The 19453-nt window shown below is 36.8% G+C and overlaps 1 protein-coding gene across 3 annotated transcripts in view; it reads left to right on the forward strand.

Annotated features, from left to right (window-relative positions):
- The window catches only part of SMOC2 (SPARC related modular calcium binding 2), a 222728-nt gene that overhangs the window by 137614 nt on the left and 65661 nt on the right, over positions 1–19453 (forward strand). For all 3 annotated transcript variants that reach the window (XM_004464421.4, XM_004464422.5, XM_071212535.1), the window contains exon 8: positions 14377–14563. In XM_004464421.4, coding sequence (XP_004464478.1) covers positions 14377–14563 — 187 coding nt within the window. The remainder of the gene's footprint in view (positions 1–14376; positions 14564–19453) is intronic.

Consider the following 19453-nt stretch of genomic DNA (forward strand, 5'->3'; position numbering starts at 1 on the left):
AAGTGTGGATTATAGTTTACTTTATAGTTTACACTCTGTCCCACACAATTTTGTAAGTCATTACAAAATATATAATGGTCTGTATGAATCATTTCAACATCATGCAGGACAATTCCAATGTTCCAAAAATACCCCCCATATTACACCTGTTTTTCCTTAACAATAGCTTTATAATATCTTTTCAAATAAGGTAACTGTCCTCCAACTTTGTTCTTTGGAAGAGTGCTTTGGATATTCTAGATCCTTTGAATTTTCAAATACTTTTTAGAACCAATATATTAATTTCTGCAAAAGAACTTCTTAGGATTTTCATAGGAATTGAGTTCACAGATCAAAATTTGAAGGAATTTAACACAATAACATTACTGAGTTCCAATCCATTAACACAATCTCTCTCTCTTTTTCCTCTCTCCTTTTCATTTTTCTCAGTAATGTTTTTTAGTTTTCAATGTCTTGGGCACCTTTTCAGATATCTATTCCTAAATATTTATAACTTTGAGATACTGCAAATGACACTTAAAAATTATTTTGTTTTCCCATTGTTCATTTCAAATGTATAGAAATACAGGTGATTATTATATATTGAGCTTTGCTATAGTCACTTATTAATTTTAGCATTTCTTCCCTTTATTGAAGTTTTATGATTTTTATATTCACAATCCTGTCATGTGAAATTTCAAGACAATTTTATATCTTTCTTTCCAAACTTTATACTTTTCTTTCTCTTACCTCACATTGCCTTTGACTTTCAGTTTAATGATAAAGATAATTGGCAGGATTATTTCCAATCTTAGAGTGAAAACATTCTGTCTTTCTTCATTGAGTATGATGGTAGCTGTAGGGTTTGAAAAATTGCTTCTTTATCAGATAGAGAAGGTTTCCTTCTATTTTTAGTTTTTTGAGAGTATTGAAATGAATGGGTATTGAATTTTGTGTAATGTATTTACTTCATTTATTGGAATAATCGTATAGCTTTTCATGTTTATTATGCTAATATGTTATATTGCAATGATTGGTATTCAAATGTCAAACCAACCTTGTATTCCTGGTATAAATTCTATTTAGTCACAATATATCATCATCCTTTTTATTTAATACTAGATTCAATTTGCACTTTTGTTTTCATTGTTTTATTAAGGATTTTGCATCTGTGTTCATGAGGGATATTGGTCCAAAGCTTCTTTTCTTGGTAATGGTCCCATATGGTGTTCATATTTAGGTTATGCTGGCTTTATAAAATAAGGTGAGATGCATTCCTGTCTTTTCTTTCTTTTGAATGATTTTGTTTAAGATTGGTATTATTTCTTCCTTAGAGGTTTGATAAAATTAATCAGTAATTTAAAGATGATTAAAGTAAATTAATCATCTGAACCTGACATTTTCTTTGTGGGAAAATTTTAAAATTGTATATTAATTGTATAAAGAAATATAGGACTACTGAGATTTTCTGTTCTTGTTTTGATTTTGATAATTTTTTTCTTTCAATGAATTTGTACATTTTGTATAAATTGTTGAATTTATTGTCATGGAATTATTCATAAAACATAATATCTTCTTATTTTCCATAAGATATATATGAGTTTGCTTTTTAGTTACTGATTTGGTAATGTTTCTCTCTCTCTCCCTCTCTCTCATCTTCACTTTTTCAAATTCTTGCTAAGGTTTTATTGTTTAAATAGATAGATGTTAAAAGATAATTATTTATCTTTTAAATAGATATGTTATTCACCTATTTAAAGAAGCATATTTCGGTTTCATTGATTTTCTTCCTGTTTGTATATTTTTCCTTACATTGGATTTCTCCTCTTACCTCCATATCTGTCTTTTAATTGGAATATTTAGTGCATGTGTACTTAATGTAATTTGGTATACTCCTATATTTATGTGTTTTACATTTGTTCTATTTACCTTTTGTTCCTGTTTTCTCCTTCTGCTTTTTTAAAAGAGGAATCAAATATTTTTAACTACTTCATGTTATCTCCTTTGTTATTCTCTTAGCTTCATCCTCTTTTATTTTTAAATGTTTTCCCTAGTGATAATGATATATAACTTAAAATTATTATAGTATACCTTATTTTGTTAATTTGCATTTTTACTCTCTCTATGATGAAGTTTGAACTAGGAATTTAATAATTTTAATAATCATTTCAAATATTACTGTATATATATTGCAAGCATCATATAGTAGTCTATTTACATTTGCCCTCTCCAGTTCTTTGTGCAATTGTGGTCGTCATGCATTTTACTTTCACATATGTTAGAAACCCCACAATGCATTGTCACTATTTTTACTTTAAATGGTCTTCTAAAGATATTTTAAAATGAGAAAAATATCTTTTGCTAATACTTAATTACAATTTCCAAGACTATTTAAGTGGAATCATACAAAATTTATCCTTTTATGTCTGACTTATTTCACTTAGCATGTTTTCACGTTTCGTCCACGTTGCTTCATGTATCAGAACTTCATGTCCTTTTTGGCCGAAATATATTCCGTTGTATGTTATATGCCACACATTGTTTTTTTATTTATTACTTTCTTGATGGACAGTTGGATTGTTTCTATTTTTTTAAGCTATTGTGAATAATGCTGCTATGAACATTGGTGTAACAGTGCATTTCCAATTCTTGAATCACCCATTGACTGCAAGTTCTTTTTTTTTTTTTTAAAGATTTATTTATTTATTTCTCTCCCCTTCCCCCCATCCCGGGGGTCTGTTCTCTGTGTCTATTTTCTGAGTCTTCTTCTTTGTCTGCTTCTGTTGTTGTCAGCGACAAGGGAATCTGTGTTTCTTTTTGTTTGTTATCTTGTGTCAGCTCTCCGTGTGTGCGGTGCCATTCCTGGGCAGGTTGTACTTTCTTTCGTGCTGGATGGCTCTCCTTACAGGGCGAACTCCTTGCGCGTGGGGCCCCCCTACGAGGGGAACACCCCTGCATGGCAGGGCACTCCTTGTGCACATCAGCACTGTGCAAGGGCCAGCTCCACACGGGTCAAGGAGGCCTGGGGTTTGAACCGCAGACCTCCTATGTGGTAGGCGGACCCCCTAACCACTGGGCCAAGTCCGCCGCCCTGCAAGTTCTTGAAGTCCTTGTTTCTTTTGTAGTATTCCCTCTGTACCTTTGAGAACATTGTCGATGCGGCATTTCTTAGAAGATTGTTCCTCTCATCTCTGGGATTCCCTTTGACAATTTTTCATGTGAATGTCCAGGTGGTGACGAACAACTCCTGACTACTTACTACTAACAATGATTATAAGATGCTCTGTGACTTAAAGTATATTAAAATGTGAAAAAAATGTGTCTTAGAATGGGTGAAATATTTAATCCTTGCAGCAGCACTTTGAAGCTGACCTTATTATCTCAAATTGGAGGGGAAAATTATCGTCCAGGAATGATAATCGCTGGCCCATATCCAAGACCATTGAGCCTGTAAATGGCATTGATGGTATTCAAACTTAATTTTGGTGTTTATGAGTCCAGTGCTCTTGGTAATCCACGTACACTGGGCACAGAGTAAAGATGGGGCTGCTTCTTGGAATGCAGTACTCTCACTAAGCATTCTCATCTCAGTCTAGGTGTTTATGGTTTACTTTCACCCAGCCTTAGGAGTAGGTGGCACAAATGCATGATAGAGAGACTCCAGTACTAAAATAGTTCCCACCAGGATTGGAATTCCCCTGTCAGAGAGTCAAGGTGCTCTCCAGGCAAGGGTCATCTTTTTTTTTTTTTTTTTTTTTAAAGATTTATTATTTATTTATTTAATTCCCCTCCCCTCCCCGGGTTGTCTGTTTTCTGTGTCTTTTTGCTGCGTCTTGTTTCTTTGTCCGCTTCTGTTGTCGTCAGCGGCATGAGAAGTGTGGGCGGCGCCATTCCTCGGCAGGCTGCTCCCTCCTTCGCCCTGGGCGGCTCTCCTTATGGGTGCACTCCTTGCGCGTGGGGCTCCCCTACGCGGGGGACACCCCTGTGTGGCACGGCACTCCTTGCGCGCATCAGCACTGCGCATGGGCCAGCTCCACGCGGGTCAAGGAGGCCCGGGGCTTGAACCGTGGACCTCCCATGTGGTAGACGGACGCCCTAACCACTGGGCCAAAGTCCGTTTCCCGGGTCATCTTTCATAATGGAAATATTCTCATAAGAAGGCATGTTTAAGATAAAATCAGGAGCTAGTATACCTACTTCAAGGAAAGGAAGGATTGAGAATATCACAAGAGAGGGAAGCTTGCTCAGGGCCTTGGCCACCTTTGAATCTATGTCTCCACTGCCCTCACCTAAGAAATAACTGGGATGAGCAAGTTGCTCAGTTTCAGCTTATCCTACCATTCTCGTTCTCGATTTCTTATTTGCTGACCAGTAGCTTTACTTCACACTCGTGACTATTAGAGAATCAGCAAAAAGGATCGGTGTACACTAAACACCCACTGCATAGCCTACACATGACTTGATGAATGAAACTCTCTAGGGGAGTACATCCTGTGACAAGTGATATTATGCAAAGTCTGTTTTTTCCTTTGTAAACTAAAATTATTAATCGTGAGGTTTTATTGTATTTTTAGACTATCATGGCAAACCATATTTTAAATTTGTATAATAACTTAAATTTATCAAAGGAAATTTCCATCATAATGACGTAAGCAATTGTTTTATTCAGGAAAAAATAGATTTCTAAACCATCTTTTGGTTCCCATGACTATTCTATATCTAATTTGTTTAAAGTAAAAGACCTATAATTCTAACCTTGTTTGGCTGTCTCCTAATACATAGTAGGGAACAACCATTTAATAAGCTTGTGTTGGAGAATGTGAATACATAAAATCATTTATGGTAGAATAATTTTTAGGGGAGCAATTCTCATCACTGCCCACAGAAAATTGTTTAATAACTTCCAGTAAATATAAAATATAGTGGTAGCATTATTTTTTCCTGTTGTTGAGAAGAGATGGGCAGATACCATATTTTTCACTTTATCTGACTGTGTTTAGACTTTCATTAGGTTAAATTAAAGAGAGAGATGCTTGGATTATGTCGAAAGAAATGAATACCCTTGAAAGCTATTTTCTTAAGTTTCATTGGATAGTTTAAACCTAAATGACATCTTTAAGAGTAATGAATACTAGTATTAACTTAATATTAGTGTTTTACTGCCTTTTTAAATTATAATTCAGGGATCATGTGTGTTGGAAAGGAATTCTTATTTAATTAATGAACAGTTTGTCTTAATAAAAGTGAGTACTTAAATTTTCTTTGCCTAAAGACTAAATGTTTTACTGTAGCTGAATAATATTACTGCAATGTTGAAAAGAGTTATCGAGTATTACAGCGTTTTAAATAGTAAGATTTTGCAAGATACTTTATCCTTCTTTCTAAATGCACTCACTCCATTAACTCCTCCTGGACCATCTTCTCAGGTGGTTAGACAGGTGGTCATTTGGCAAGTAATATTCACCATTTATGCTATATTCCCCAAGTCACATGGCCACATACTGGTTGAACTGCACTTTACGATATGTTTCTTCATAGCTCCTTTAGGCTTCTCCATTCCACACTGTGCAGTCGGCCATATTTTTGAAAGATTGCCACAGATCTAAATAAAAACTCTTTGTCTTTGGAAAGTAAATGTGTTCAAATGACTCGTCCCGACTCAACATATCAAGAAATGAGGAGGGGGAAACGGACTTTGGCCCAGTGGTTAGGGCGTCCGTCTACCGTATGGGAGGTCCGCGGTTCAAACCCCGGGCCTCCTTGACCCGTGTGGAGCTGGCCACGTGCAGCGCTGATGCGCGCAAGGAGTGCCGTGCCACGCAAGGGTGTCCCCCGCGTGGGGGAGCCCCACGCGCAAGGAGTGCGCCCGTGAACGAGAGCCGCCCAGCGTGAAAAGAAAGAGCAGCCTGCCCAGGAATGGCGCCGCCCACACTTCCCGTGCCGCTGACGACAACAGAAGCGGACAAAGAAACAAGACGCAGCAAATAGACACCAAGAACAGACAACCAGGGGAGGGGGGGAAATTAAATAAATAAATAAATCTTTAAAAAAAAAAAAAAAAAGAAATGAGGAGGGAAGTGAATGGAAAGCTGAAGGTGTCAGTATAAATTACATGTGTCTTAGTGTAAATGTGATGGGTAAGAAATCTTAAGGCAACATCTGGGCACACCATCATCACCTATAATAATTTCTGAACAACTCTTAAGGTCTTGGCTGCTGTCTTAAAAGCCATTTTACACACTCTTAAAGGAAATGCAGCTCTTTTTGGGAAAACACAATGTGCCAAGAGCAGATTGTGTGTGGAGAAAAGACACACAGGGTCTTTTAACGTATATCAACAATATCAACCCACCAACCAGAGAACCAGGCAATAATCTCTAACAACCAAAACAATAGCAAATCTGCTGTGGAGACTTGAGGACAGGAAGAGGAGCCCTTGCAAAGTAGACAGGTCACTAAAAATGGAACATAAAAAATACTAGAATCAAGCAGCAGTGGCTAGAGGCCCATGACTAAGAGTTGCTGGTGCCAGAAAAGTCTGGATCTACGGCATTAGCTTGAGAGAAAAAAGGCAGCAGACCTGGATGGAATCTAATAAACAGTTTCATTTTATAAAAGGTTTTTAGGATTCTGCATCCATTGGAAGGTTAACAATAAAACCCTAAATATTAATATGATGCTGTTAAGGAGGTGAACTAGCCAAAAAACTTGCTATAGACAACATGTGACTTTTTTTTTTTAAAGATTTTTTAGTTCTTATTTATTTCTCTCCCCTTCCCGCCATCCCCCCAGTTGTCTCCTCTCTGTGTCCATTCACTGTGCATTCTTCTGTGACCACTTCTATCCTTATCAGCAGCACCAGGAATCTGTGTTTCTTTTTGTTGCGTCATCTCGTTGTGTCAGCTCTCCGTGTGTGCAGCGCCATTCTTGGGCAGGCTGCACTTTCTTTTGCGCTGGGTGGCTCGCCTTATGGGATGCACTCCTTGCCCATGGGGCTCCCCTATGCAGGGGACACCCCAGCATGGCATGGCACTTCTTGTGTGCATCAGCACTGCACATGGGCCAGCTCCACCTGGGTCAAGGAGGCCCGGGATTTGAACCGCAGACCTCCCATGTGGTCGGCAGACGCCCTATCCATTGGGCCAAGTCCACTTCCCAACATGTGGTTTCTTGAAGTGTAACCAAACTTAGAATGGATATGATTTGCTATTGCGTTCTATAAAAATGCTCCAGGCATTGTCATAATAAAATTAAGTAGCTTACATTGCATAGGCTCTTCATTTAAGGTTTTTGTTTTTTTACGTTTATAAATGTCTACCAGGCATTTGTTGTCACCTAAATTTTTTTTGGTTGTCAGGTTATTTGTGCAAACTGTCAGCATGTTTAAGTCATTGATTCTGCTACCAGTTTGGGAAACTAATGCTTTTTAAAAATCTATTCTATTAAGTTTATCAAGGTAGCTTTCTAACACTAGTTCTACTCCAAAGACGTAAATTGAAATTTAATCATGTTCCTGGTTCTAATATGTTAATGAAAACATATTGAGCTAGACTATCTCCAATGTGTTAATTTGCTTTTCAGAAGTATGTTCAACATGGGGTGTGCAGCCCGGAAAGCCAAGTATGTGATCCATCAAGTTCTTAGAACAAGTAAAGGATACACACAACTGTTTGGAATTAGAAAAAATATTAATAAATCCTTCTATAGCATAAGTTATGGAAGAAAGAGCAGTTTAATCATCACTATTATGTTAAAGAGTTGATACATGCCTGAATGGGCTCAGATCACCAGCCTGGGAATTGGGTAAGTCATGGCAAGCACAGGAGCATACAGAAGGACTTGTTATAAAATCAGTAGCTTGGGGGATGCGGCTGTGGCTCAGTCAGTTGGGTTCCCGTCTGCCATATGGGAGGCCCTGGGTTCATGTCCCGGGGCCTCCTTGTGAAGGCAGGCTCGCCCGCACGCTGCAGAGAACTAGAGAGCCGATTCTGCAAGGTGATGCAACAACAACAAAAAAAGGGAGACAAGTGAAAACAAAGAAGAGTGCGCAGTGAATGGACACAGAGAACAGACAATAAGCAAGCCGCAAAGTGGGGGGGAATAGATAAAAATATAAATACCGACACACAGAAGAACACACAGCGAATGGACAAAGAGAGCAGACAGCAAGCAAATCACAAGTTGGGGGGGTTAAAAAAAATCAGTAGCTTGGGTGAGAATGAATTTAAAACACTGATTAGAAGGCTATTCTTTTGTAAAGAATTTTGAGACTTGGTGACATAATAATGATGTATACGTAGATTGATTGAAAAGTTAAGTAGACAACTCTGTATTAGCATCCAGAAAAAATGCAGAAATTCTAGCTTAATTTTTTAAAAATTTCTTTTCTAGCTTAATTCCAACGCTCATTTCCATTTGTGTTAGTAATTTGAAGTTTTTTTATATATTTTTATTGATGGGACAGATGATTAAAACAATGTGCCATGAGCCTGGATGATAATGAATCCACAATATTTTTTAAAAATCTAGTATTCCTCCATTCTGATATGTTGGTTTTTTAAAAAATTTAAATTATAACTCTTGTTTTTCTTTATGGGATCTTTAAGTCTTTGTGCCTCTATGACAAATGGGTTATGTAAAATTTTTGTTCAATAATAATACTTGAAATTTGTATGGAAACGTATAACTTTGTTTGTATTATTCCATTTAATCCACATAATATTCCTGAGATAGAACAGTAATGGATGAGGATATTAAATCCATGGAGATTATGTTCCTTAAAAAAGTTTATCAGAGTAGTAATTAAAGAATTGAGAAAACAATGGAGCGCTTCTGATTCCTAGTCCAGAAGTTTGTTTTTGTTTTTTTCTGTTATACAGTAATGGGTCACAAAAAGTCATCTGATCCCTAATAACTGCACTATTAACTTTCAAATTCACCAGGAACAAGAACCACATATATTCTAAAGGTTTCTTTTTTAATATCTAAGTATTTGAAGGCCTCTTTGGTTAGAGAAAAAAAAAATCTTTATTCAGATTTATTACCAATTCCAACTAGTTCAACTTTGTTTTTTATGGTCATATTTCTCAAATGGGTACTCCTTTGGCCAGTACTCTTGGACAGATTTAGTGACCTTTTTTTTTTTTTTTTGACATATTTTACCTTACTTGGATCCTTTGGATGCTCCCATATCAATATTCTTTCTACTCTCCCTAGCTTTTTTTTTTAAGTTCTTCTTTCTTATAATGAACCCTCGAAATTTATTGTAAGAGAAAATTATATAGTTAAACCTTTCTGAACAGGTTATAAAACTGAAATTTTGCATGTAACATATTAAAAATACATATTACAATGTGGATTTCATAAGCATTATTTTATTTTATTTTATTGTTGAATTATTTCCAGAATCCCAAATTTTATTTTTCCGCATTGATGTTATGAGGCCTCATTGACATTTTTCTGGAACAGTGTTGAGATCTGTTGAGATTTCTTGATTTCCTTTCTGAAACCCTATTCATGTGTGCCTCTTAATGAGTGACAGCCTCTAGTATTGTGGTGAAATATGATTTGTTTTATGTCACTTCATCTCCCATTCATCTTCTTCCATAGTCCTTTATAGAATTCAGTTGTCTAATGCTTGCAAGAACAACGAATGAGTACTTTTTTCCTTTCTGTCATCTTGATTTTGACCTGGTGCAAAAGTGGAAATTACTCTCTCTGCAGTTTCTGGTAGAAGACTGAAAGCTTCGGAATGTCTTAGTGAGGGGTGTGTGACTTCCAAATATATAAATTGTATTTATGTTTAGCCATCTATTTTGAAAGATGATCTTTAGTTTCTATAAAAAAGACTTTCTGCTCGAATTATTTCTGCCTTACTATTTCTTCTGCTTAAAATTATTTTCTTAAAAAGAAAATGAAATGCATTTCTTTAGTAAGTTTGAATCTCTCAGGAGCCAGGTTTACCAATTAAAATTGCATACACTAACAGTCATCATCAAGCCAGGATGATTATAAAAACGATTACAGAATTTCTTTTGATTCTGCTATAATAGCTTCAATATTTTACAACATTCTGGCAATTTTCAATACAATATTGATTTAATCAATCCTCTTTTGCTTTTTACAAGCCTTCAAATATGGCATAAAATCCTAAAAAAGGACATTTTAAGAATTTTCCAGAACTATTTCTGTAGCTACAATGTGTCCTTGAATAGAGCATGACAACTATTTTGTGGCTAGATAATCACGCCATAAATTCTGTTCAGCAATAAAAGCATTTTCCATGAATTCTTGCTGTTGAGAAGCTGTCATCATTATTATCAAGTTGATTAGAGGAGAACTGGTTTCTTTCAGGTTCTGTCTGGTTATTTAATTCCATTTAGTAAAATATTAACCACTTTATAAATTTCTGAAAAACAAAAATTAGTTGCCTGTGAAAACATTTAGTTCAACCCCTGTTTTTCATAGTTTCTTCAAAGAAGAATCATTGCCATTTTCATATCAGGCCAGTTTCAAGTTATAGTTAGAGTGAAATCCTCTTTAAAATAACCATATAATTCAGGGCTATATTTTATTTATCTATTTATCTGCTCAACAAAAACTAGAGTAAACAAAAGTATGGAACTTACAAGAAACTATCACTCTCAAACATTAATGAAATTGGGAAGTGATCTATACAAATGCAATGGCAATTATTTTTTGTTCTTTAGAGATAAACTGCCTTTAGAAATAGCCTACATGCGTGGTTTATTTTGCCAACCCTTAGAACAGTGCCTGACCCAGAGGATACTCAATAAATGTATGTGGAGTTGAATGAATTAACTCCAACAGCATATTGCCAGTGCTGAAAAACAAATTCTCAAAAATAGTGATGGGCTCATTTAGACATTTAGAATGTGAACTTTTTTTTAGGGTTCTTCACTTACAGCCAAAAAAACAAAAAACAATTCCCCAAAACAAATCCAACTCTGGGTAACTTAGGCAACAGGGAATTTTTATGGAGTTTATTGAGGCAGCAGGGACAGAAGAGCAGAGCAGATCGGGGCTTGACAACATCCAGCTACAGCGTGGCTGAAAGGTTGGGAAGTCAAGCAAGCTCAGCAGCTACTGCTTGGGATCAGAGAATGATCTTCTCTGGCTACCATTCTTGGAGAATCAAATGTCAGCTTCTGCCAGTCTCTTGCCGTCTCTCTCCTTAAGGTATATATTGCAGGGAGAATGCATCCAAATCACCAAGACTGGGTCAAATGCATTTCCTTTGTAGACGGAGCTGATGGTTAGCAGGTGCTTTCCATAAAAGGGATCAGAATGCTTAGGAAAGGCAAGTACATGCCATGCCCTAAATTGGCCAGTTCCTCCTTCCTCCTTTCCTTCATTGAATAGACTTTGAGCTCCTACTGAAGGATTCGTTATCTCTGAAATTATCTTACACAGTGTCAATCTGGACAGATGCAAGGATTTAGTTTCAATCTTCCTATGTTATTTCAAGTGGCTGAGTTCAGCCTAATTAGGCTACAATGTAAGAAATCATTGTTAATCTCTTTGGAGTAAGAACAGAGAGGAGACTCTAAAATGTATCTTTTTTTTTTTCAGATTCTTTCAGTGCATATGCAGAGTTTATATCCTTTCGAAAAAATCCCAATAGAAGCATTTGGTAATATAGGCAATGGATGGACTCATCATAAAATTACCAGATGATTATCCTCATAGGGTACATGGAATTATAGAGAAGCTAAAACCTAAATGGGTTTTAACTATTCACATCAGTATTGACAATCTCAAAATTATTTATTGATTACTCTTTTAGGACTAGATAAATAATAATAATAATAGCTAACCATGATGAAACACTGTCCGAATGCCACAGTTTATGTATATTACTCCTTTAAACCTTGTAACAATTATCTGTATCAGGTGCTGTTCTAACTAAGCCTCTGAGCACAGACACAGAAGCATACTTAAAAAAAAAAAATCTATTTGGTAATTTTACCACCTCTTTGATGCCATATTTAGGTCATAAAATCCCTGCAAACTGTAGTTAAAGAGTTTCAAAGCTGGCTGAAACATAATTTAAGGAAAATCACTTGGTCAGCGGAAAAGTGCCATGAAGATTTTACTTAAAATACCCTTGTCCAATTTATTGGTTTTTATTTTCTGTCGAAGGAGAAATGTGAAAGCAAAAAGAAGGTCATTTTTAGACCCCAAAACACAGCTGAGGGTAAGAGAAGGAGCGCAGTTCTCTGACGGGATACTTGGGTTCAAGGGATCCTGTCAGCTCTGGGCTAAGTGCTTTGGATGCGTGGCTTAACTTCTTTGGCTTTCCTTTGTAAAATGAGAGGATTGACTAAGTCATCCCTTTGGTCCCTTCTATCTCTAAGATTCAGCCTGTCCATGAATTAAAGTATAAAAGATTAGCTCAGAGCACACTGGGATCGGATAGTGAGGGTTTCGCACAGCTCTGGCAAGGCAAAGAGCCGCTAGCACTCGTGAGGGTGACCTGGTGATCTTGTTTAAGGCTGCAGCTCAGAGGAGCCCCCCTGCCCTTTTGCTAAGCAGTGTTTCTGGAATAGGGTTGAAGAGTCTGCATTTTTTAACAAGCTTCCCAGATGACTGTGATTCTGTGGTCCACCGGCCACTCCTAGAGAAACAGCATTCCAAGGACAAACATAAAGCCAGCGATCCAAGTGGGAATTCTAAAAAGAAAAAGAGCGAGATTTAGTTTGCCAGTGTTAATGTAGTGTCATGGATTTGGGCTGGAAGGATCCAAAATGCCAACAGTCAGCTTATTACGTTCTCAATATATTCTAGATGATAATTTCAACCACATTTAAGTTTGTAGTTAATGATAAAGTATTTTCCACATAAATTCATTACCGTCTGTGGACTAGTTAGTAGAATGGACTCATTTTTTATTGTCATTAGGTGCTGAGCAGATAACCATCCTCTACTTGTTTAGCATCCTGATCATTTTTTTGTTGAAGATGATGCTAAAGAGTATGGCTACCTTTGTCTTGGTTTGTCATGGGGTTGCTGATGCAAAATACCAGAAATGGGTTGAGTTTATAAGGGGGATTTTATTTGGGATATAGCTTATAGTTCTGAGGTCACGAAATGTCCAAATCAAGGCACCTTCAGAGATGCCTCCTCACCAAATTCGGCCACTGGTGATGCTGCCACATGGCGACCAGGCTTGTGGCAGGGCTCTTCTCAGCCTGGAGCTGCTGCTTGGGCCCAGCCCCTGTAGCACCTCTTTCTGTGCCTCTGTGCTCTGCTGATTCCAGACTCCAGTCCTCTCTCTGCCTTTCTGCAGCTGTAGGTGAACTTGGAGTCCTCTCTCTCCCATGGCCGGGCCAAAATGGTGGAGCTCCGTCTTCCTGTGTGTCTTTTCCTCTATGTCTATGCTTATATAAAGACCCGGAAGAGGGCGGAGACCCAAACTGAGTGATGCTTCGCTAGCGTAGACCAACCAAAAGGACCCTAGACCTGCGGGAATGGAGTAGTTTAAAAACATCATCTTTTTCTTTTGGGGGGACTTATAAAAGAACGTCATACTGCCACAACCCCGTGAGACTGATTTCTTCCTGAGTCTATTTATCTCAATATTAGACAGATGGTCCCCAGATCACAGCTGACCTGAAACACACAAGCAGAGTAGAGTGATTAAAGCACAGGGACTTTGGAGTTGGATGGATCTAGTTCTGAATTTTCCTGTCATCCCTGTGTCACTCAGTGCTTGACCTTGGGCAAGTTACTTAAACTATCCCATCTATCAAATGGGGGGAAAGAGTAGAACTTTTGTGAAGGTTAAATGAGAAAGTCCAAGATACGAATTTAGTATAATGCTAGCACATAGAAAAACCTCAAATAAATAGGAGTCTTTGTGGGACATGGGTTGAATGTTGTTATACCTTTTGTGTCATTGAAATGAAGCCATTTTCACTGTCGTCTCTAAAATTTGTTATTCTCCACCATCACTGCTTCTTTCCCATTTCAGACCACTATGCTTACAATTTGTTTAAAATTTATTTTACTAAGTTCTGAAAATAAGTCCCACTCAGGATTTTCACACTCTTCAGTTTATCATCAAGTATATCTATGCTGTTTAGAGCTGAGTGTTTAAATGGGCATTTTTGAACCATCATTACCAAAACTTTCCTATCATCCCAAATAGAAATTCTGTGCATTTTAAGCCTTAACTCCATATTCCCTACCACCCAGAAAAGGAACATTATTACTTCTGATTCACTCCTGTCACCCTATTTTGGTCAACTCTCTTGTGCCCTAGAAGTGACAACCTGTTTCCTGCCCTCCTTTCCAAAGGTCTCTTCCACTGTGTTCCACATATTGAGCTATTGGCTCGGCTGTGTTGTTAATCCCCTATTTCCTTCTCTACTCTAGCATCCTCCTGTGATCAAGAGCACCAGTCGGCCCTAGAAGAAGCCAAGCAGCCTAAGAATGATAACGTGGTGATCCCCGAATGTGCCCACGGCGGGCTTTATAAACCGGTGCAGTGCCACCCCTCCACGGGGTACTGCTGGTGCGTCCTCGTGGACACAGGCCGGCCCATTCCTGGCACATCGACAAGGTAAAACACCTTTGCAATGGACACTGGTGGAAGAGCTTGGGGCGTGAGAATCAGGAGATACCCACTCCCCTACTTTTAATTTGTTTGTTTGCATTGTAGGTTTAGAGAAATACCATGCATAAAATGCAGAGTTCCCACCTAACCGTCCTAGTAGTCACATGTTGCCTTAGTATGGAGCCTTTGCTGCAGTGGATGAAAGAACATTTTTTATGATTGTACTGTCAGCTGTGGCCCATCGCTTGCACCGGGACTGCCCCACTTTTATTTATCTTTTATTTATTTGAGTTGTAGGATCACAGAAAAATCATATGTAAAATGCAGAGTTCCCATCTGCCGCCATTTTGTTAACACTGTGCGTTAGTGTGCAACATTTGCTGCAATGGATGGAAGAGCATTTTTTTTTTATGATTGTACTGTCAACTGTGGCTCATCACTTACAGTAGGGTTCATTCACTGTTTGTGTTGTTCCGTCGTGGGTGTTTTGTTCTATATTTTTTATTCTAATAACATGTATGCAACCTAACATTTCTCCTTTTAGCCACATGTGCAGATATAATTTAGTGTTGTTAATCACGTTTCCAATTGTGCTACTGTCACCACTGTCATTACCAAAACTGTCCTATCATCCCAAATCGAAACTCTGGGCATTTTAAGCCTGAAGTCCTCATTCCCTACCCCCTCCCAGCCCCTGGGAACCTACATTCTAGTTAAACTCTATGTGTTTGCTCATGCTAGTATTTCTGATCAGTGTCCTCACTCCCCCACTTTTTTTTAACAGTCTACATTAGAGAGAAACCAGTCTGCATTTGGCATATGGTAGGAATCTAGAATGTATCAAATATCAAATGTGGCCTCCTTTTCTCCTGATATTGGCAAAAGGAGCCAACATTTAATAAGCCAAAGAACCTTATGTGGTGTTCTACAGCGTGAAGATACTCGTATCCTGAAGTGATCACCTTAAGAAAAATGAAAATGTGCTAAAGGCAGGATCACCTACAGTTACTCAAGGGTCTGAAATTATAAAACAACTGATTTACTCATGTCTTGTATTAGTTTGAGTAAAGCAAATGATCTCACAACATTCCTTCAGCTATCTGATCACAGAAATAGTATAAATAGTGAAAATTTCTAGCAGTTCCTTGCTATACAAATGCAGCTTTGATTTTTTTCATAGATATATGTAAAATCGTTTACAAATATATGAAAATATTATCTCTCAAATGATGTCAGTTTAGCCTACACATGAGCATTTTGACATGTCCTCCTTTATTTTCCACAATTTTTCAAGTATGACCATGGGGTATTGAAAGGTGGAAGCATTCCTTCCAGAGGCCAGAAACTTGAAGTACAGGTAACCCAACTATAATACCTGTTTCATCAAAGTAAAGGCTAACCAGGCCTCATCAATCATTTAGTCCATTTAATAAAACAAGTCACCTTGGGAGCCCTGTGTGCAAAATCCTAATAACAATACTGACAGTAAAGCCAATCCTTATAATAATAAGATCGTAAGAGCTAACACTTGAATCACTTAGGCTACATTGGAAAGATGTACGGTACTTAACACTTTGGAATCTGTTCCAAACAAGGTTATTTAGGCAAGTGATTGAGGTTTGGCTTCTGCAGGGGTGTTACAGAACATCATTCCAAATAACTATACTCTGCACAGCTCGAAGAGAATGTAAATCTTTTCAAGGTTTTGATTTTTTTGAAAAAAAATTTTTGGTGGGGGTCCCTGGGCAAGAATATGTGTATAAGGATATTGTTTTCTAAGGAACTTTTCTTGGGAGCTAATGTTTCTGTGTATTTTAAAACTCTCACTCCTCTATGTGTACTTAAGTTGAGGCGTTGGCTGCCCTTGAACTAGCTAGAATAATACCCTAAGCTGAACCTGTCTAATAGAGGCAGAGCGCCACTGGCAGACATTTTCTTAGTCCTGGCCAACAAAAATCCTTAGGCTGTCAAAATCGAAACTTCTCAAACTGGCTCTGAAATTATGAGATCAGCATTTATAATGTTATCCCTAAAGAACCTGTAAATATGTTTATATTCTGATCAGGCTAGAAACATTATAACCCCGCTTTTCCCTTCCGATGATCCTGGTTTCATTCTGCCAAGACTTTATCAGCGTTTCATTCTAAAGAGAAATGTATCAAGTTCTTGTTTTCCCTATTTTTGCCTAAACGTGGGAGGAACTCCCTCTCATTTGAGTTTCAACCAAGAAAGGACATCAAATTATGCTAAAGGGAGACAATGCCTTGGACTGCCTGCTATATTTTTATAATTATTATCCATTCATTCAGTAAAGATGTTGATTGTCAGCAATATTCAAACACTCTTCTAAGGGGCGGAGGAAATCACGTTTTAAAAGACAGAAAAGTTCTCTTTTTTTGATGAAGTTTATATTCAGCTTTGAGATAGTCAATTAAAAATATATTTAAGATTTAAACGGCTGTCTATTGAAGCTAACAGAAAATTCTGCTATATTGACTCTAACAGAAAATTCCGCCACTCAAGCAGGCTCAAAATTTCTGTATGCCACACACAACTGTAAGTTGGGAGATAGTGAAATTTCAGATTTTTCCAACCATTCGAAGACATAGTTTTAATAAATGATTTTTTTCTTTCTGCTCTGCCAGGCTTAAGTTATTGGCTTGCTCAGTGGCTTGCTCCTGTCGTGGTTTCTAGATGTGCCATATGCAGCCATATAACTTCTTTGGGAAGAAGGACTGTTTCTTTCTTTGTAACTCTCTCTCTTTTAAGTTCATCCATTTATCAATTGATGGACACCTGGGTTATTTCAACTTTTTGGCTATTTTGAGTTATACTGCTCTAAACATTCATGTCTAAGTTTGTATGTGGACATGTAACTCTTTTAAATTTTATGTATTTTTATTAGAGAAGTAGTAGGTTTATAGAAAAATCACGCATAAATCCCAGAGTTTCCATATGCTATATTATTATTAAAGCATTGCCTCAGTGTGGTTAATTTGCTGCAGTTGATGAAAGAACATTTTTATAATTGTATGATTAACTATACTCCATTGTTCTAGTGTTCATTGTTTATGTTGTACCATCCTATGGATATATATATATATATATAAAATTAAATTTTCAATCTAGTGACATATATATGACTTAATATTTCCCCTTTTAGCCACATTCAGTTATATATTTCAGCTGTTAATTATGTTCACTATCCTGTGCTACCATCATCACCATCATTATCAAAACTTTTCCATCACCCAAAACAAAAAACTCTGTACAATTTAAAATCAGGAATTATGAGTCCTCCAATTTCACCCTTCTTTTTCCAGTTTGTTTGGCTATTCAGAGTCACTTGCCCTTCCATATAAATTTAATGATTGACTTTTCCATTTCAGCAAAGAAGGCTATTGGAGTGTTGATTGGAATTGCATTGAATCTGTAAATTACTTTGGCTAGAATTTACATCTTAACAATATTTAGTCTTCTATTCATGAACCTGGAATGTCCTTCCATTTATTGAGATCCTATATGGTTTCTTTTAGTAATGGTTTGTAGTTTTCTGTATGTAATTGTGTTACATCCTTGGTTAGATTTATTCTGAGATAAATAATTCTTTTAGTTGTAACTCTAAATGGATATTTTTCTTAATTTCACCTTCTAATTGTTCATTATTGGTGTATTTAAGCACTACTGATTTTGGGGTGCTCATCTTATACTCCTTTATGTTGCTGAATTAATTTATTAGCTCTAATAATTTGTTGTGGATTTTCTGTATGTAGGATCATGCCATTTACAAATAGGGAAAGTTTTACTTCTTTCCAATTTGAAAACCTGTCATTTCTTTTCTTGCCTAATTTCTCTGGCTAGAACTTCCAGTACAGTGTTGATTAATAGTGGTGACAGTAGACATTCTTGTCCTATTCCTGACCTTAGAGGAAACACTTTCAGTCTTTCTTTTACTATTAAGTGTGACAGTAGTGTGGGTTTTTCTTATATACTTTTATCATGTTGAGGAAGTTTTCTTTTATTCCTAGTTTTCTAAGTATTTTTATCATTAAATTCATTTTCTGCTTCATTTGAAATGATCACTTTTTTCCTTTGTTCTGTTAATGTGGTATATTACATTAATTGATTTTCTTATGTTGAACTACCTTTGCATAATTGGAATAAATCCCACTTGATAATGGTGTATAATTCTTGTAATGTACTGTTGGATTTTATTTGCTAGAGTTGTGTTGCAGATTTTTGCATCTGTGAACAGGTCTCTTAGGCTTTTTTGTTTTTTCAAATTCTTTTTTTCTTTCTGCTACTCAGATTGTATGATTTTAATTATCTTATCTTCAGGTTCACTGATTCTCTCTCCAGCCAGCTCCAGTATGCTGTTGAATCCCTCTAGGAAATTTTCTTTTCTGTTACTGTGGTCTTCAATACCAGCAGTTCAGTTTGGTTCCTTTTAAAATTTCTGTCTCTATCGAGATTCTCATATTGTTCATTCATTGTTTTCCTACTAACCTTTAGTTATTTTTCTGTATTTTTTTTCATCTCCTTGAGCATATGGAAGATCATTTTTAAAAAAAGCTTTATCTGGTATTTCCATAGTATGACCTACTTTGTTGATATTTTCTGGATTTTTACCCTCTTCTTTTGAATGGGCCATCAATTCTTATCTTTTTTCTTTGTCTTATAATTTTTTGTTCCATGCTGTACATTTTAATATGTACAATTTAATTATCCTCTGAGCTGTGCTTTTCTTGAGATTGTTTCTAACTGGTGTTATGGCAGAGATTTCCTTGAGTGCCAGGAACTAACAGAACCTAACAAAGCAATGCAAATAACATGTTTGCAAATTTAGTTTGCACTGACTGGTACTCAGAGTCCATCCCTCCTATCAACAAGGTCAGT

Source organism: Dasypus novemcinctus, chromosome 28, assembly GCF_030445035.2.
Source record: "Dasypus novemcinctus isolate mDasNov1 chromosome 28, mDasNov1.1.hap2, whole genome shotgun sequence".
Classification (NCBI taxonomy): domain Eukaryota; kingdom Metazoa; phylum Chordata; class Mammalia; order Cingulata; family Dasypodidae; genus Dasypus; species Dasypus novemcinctus.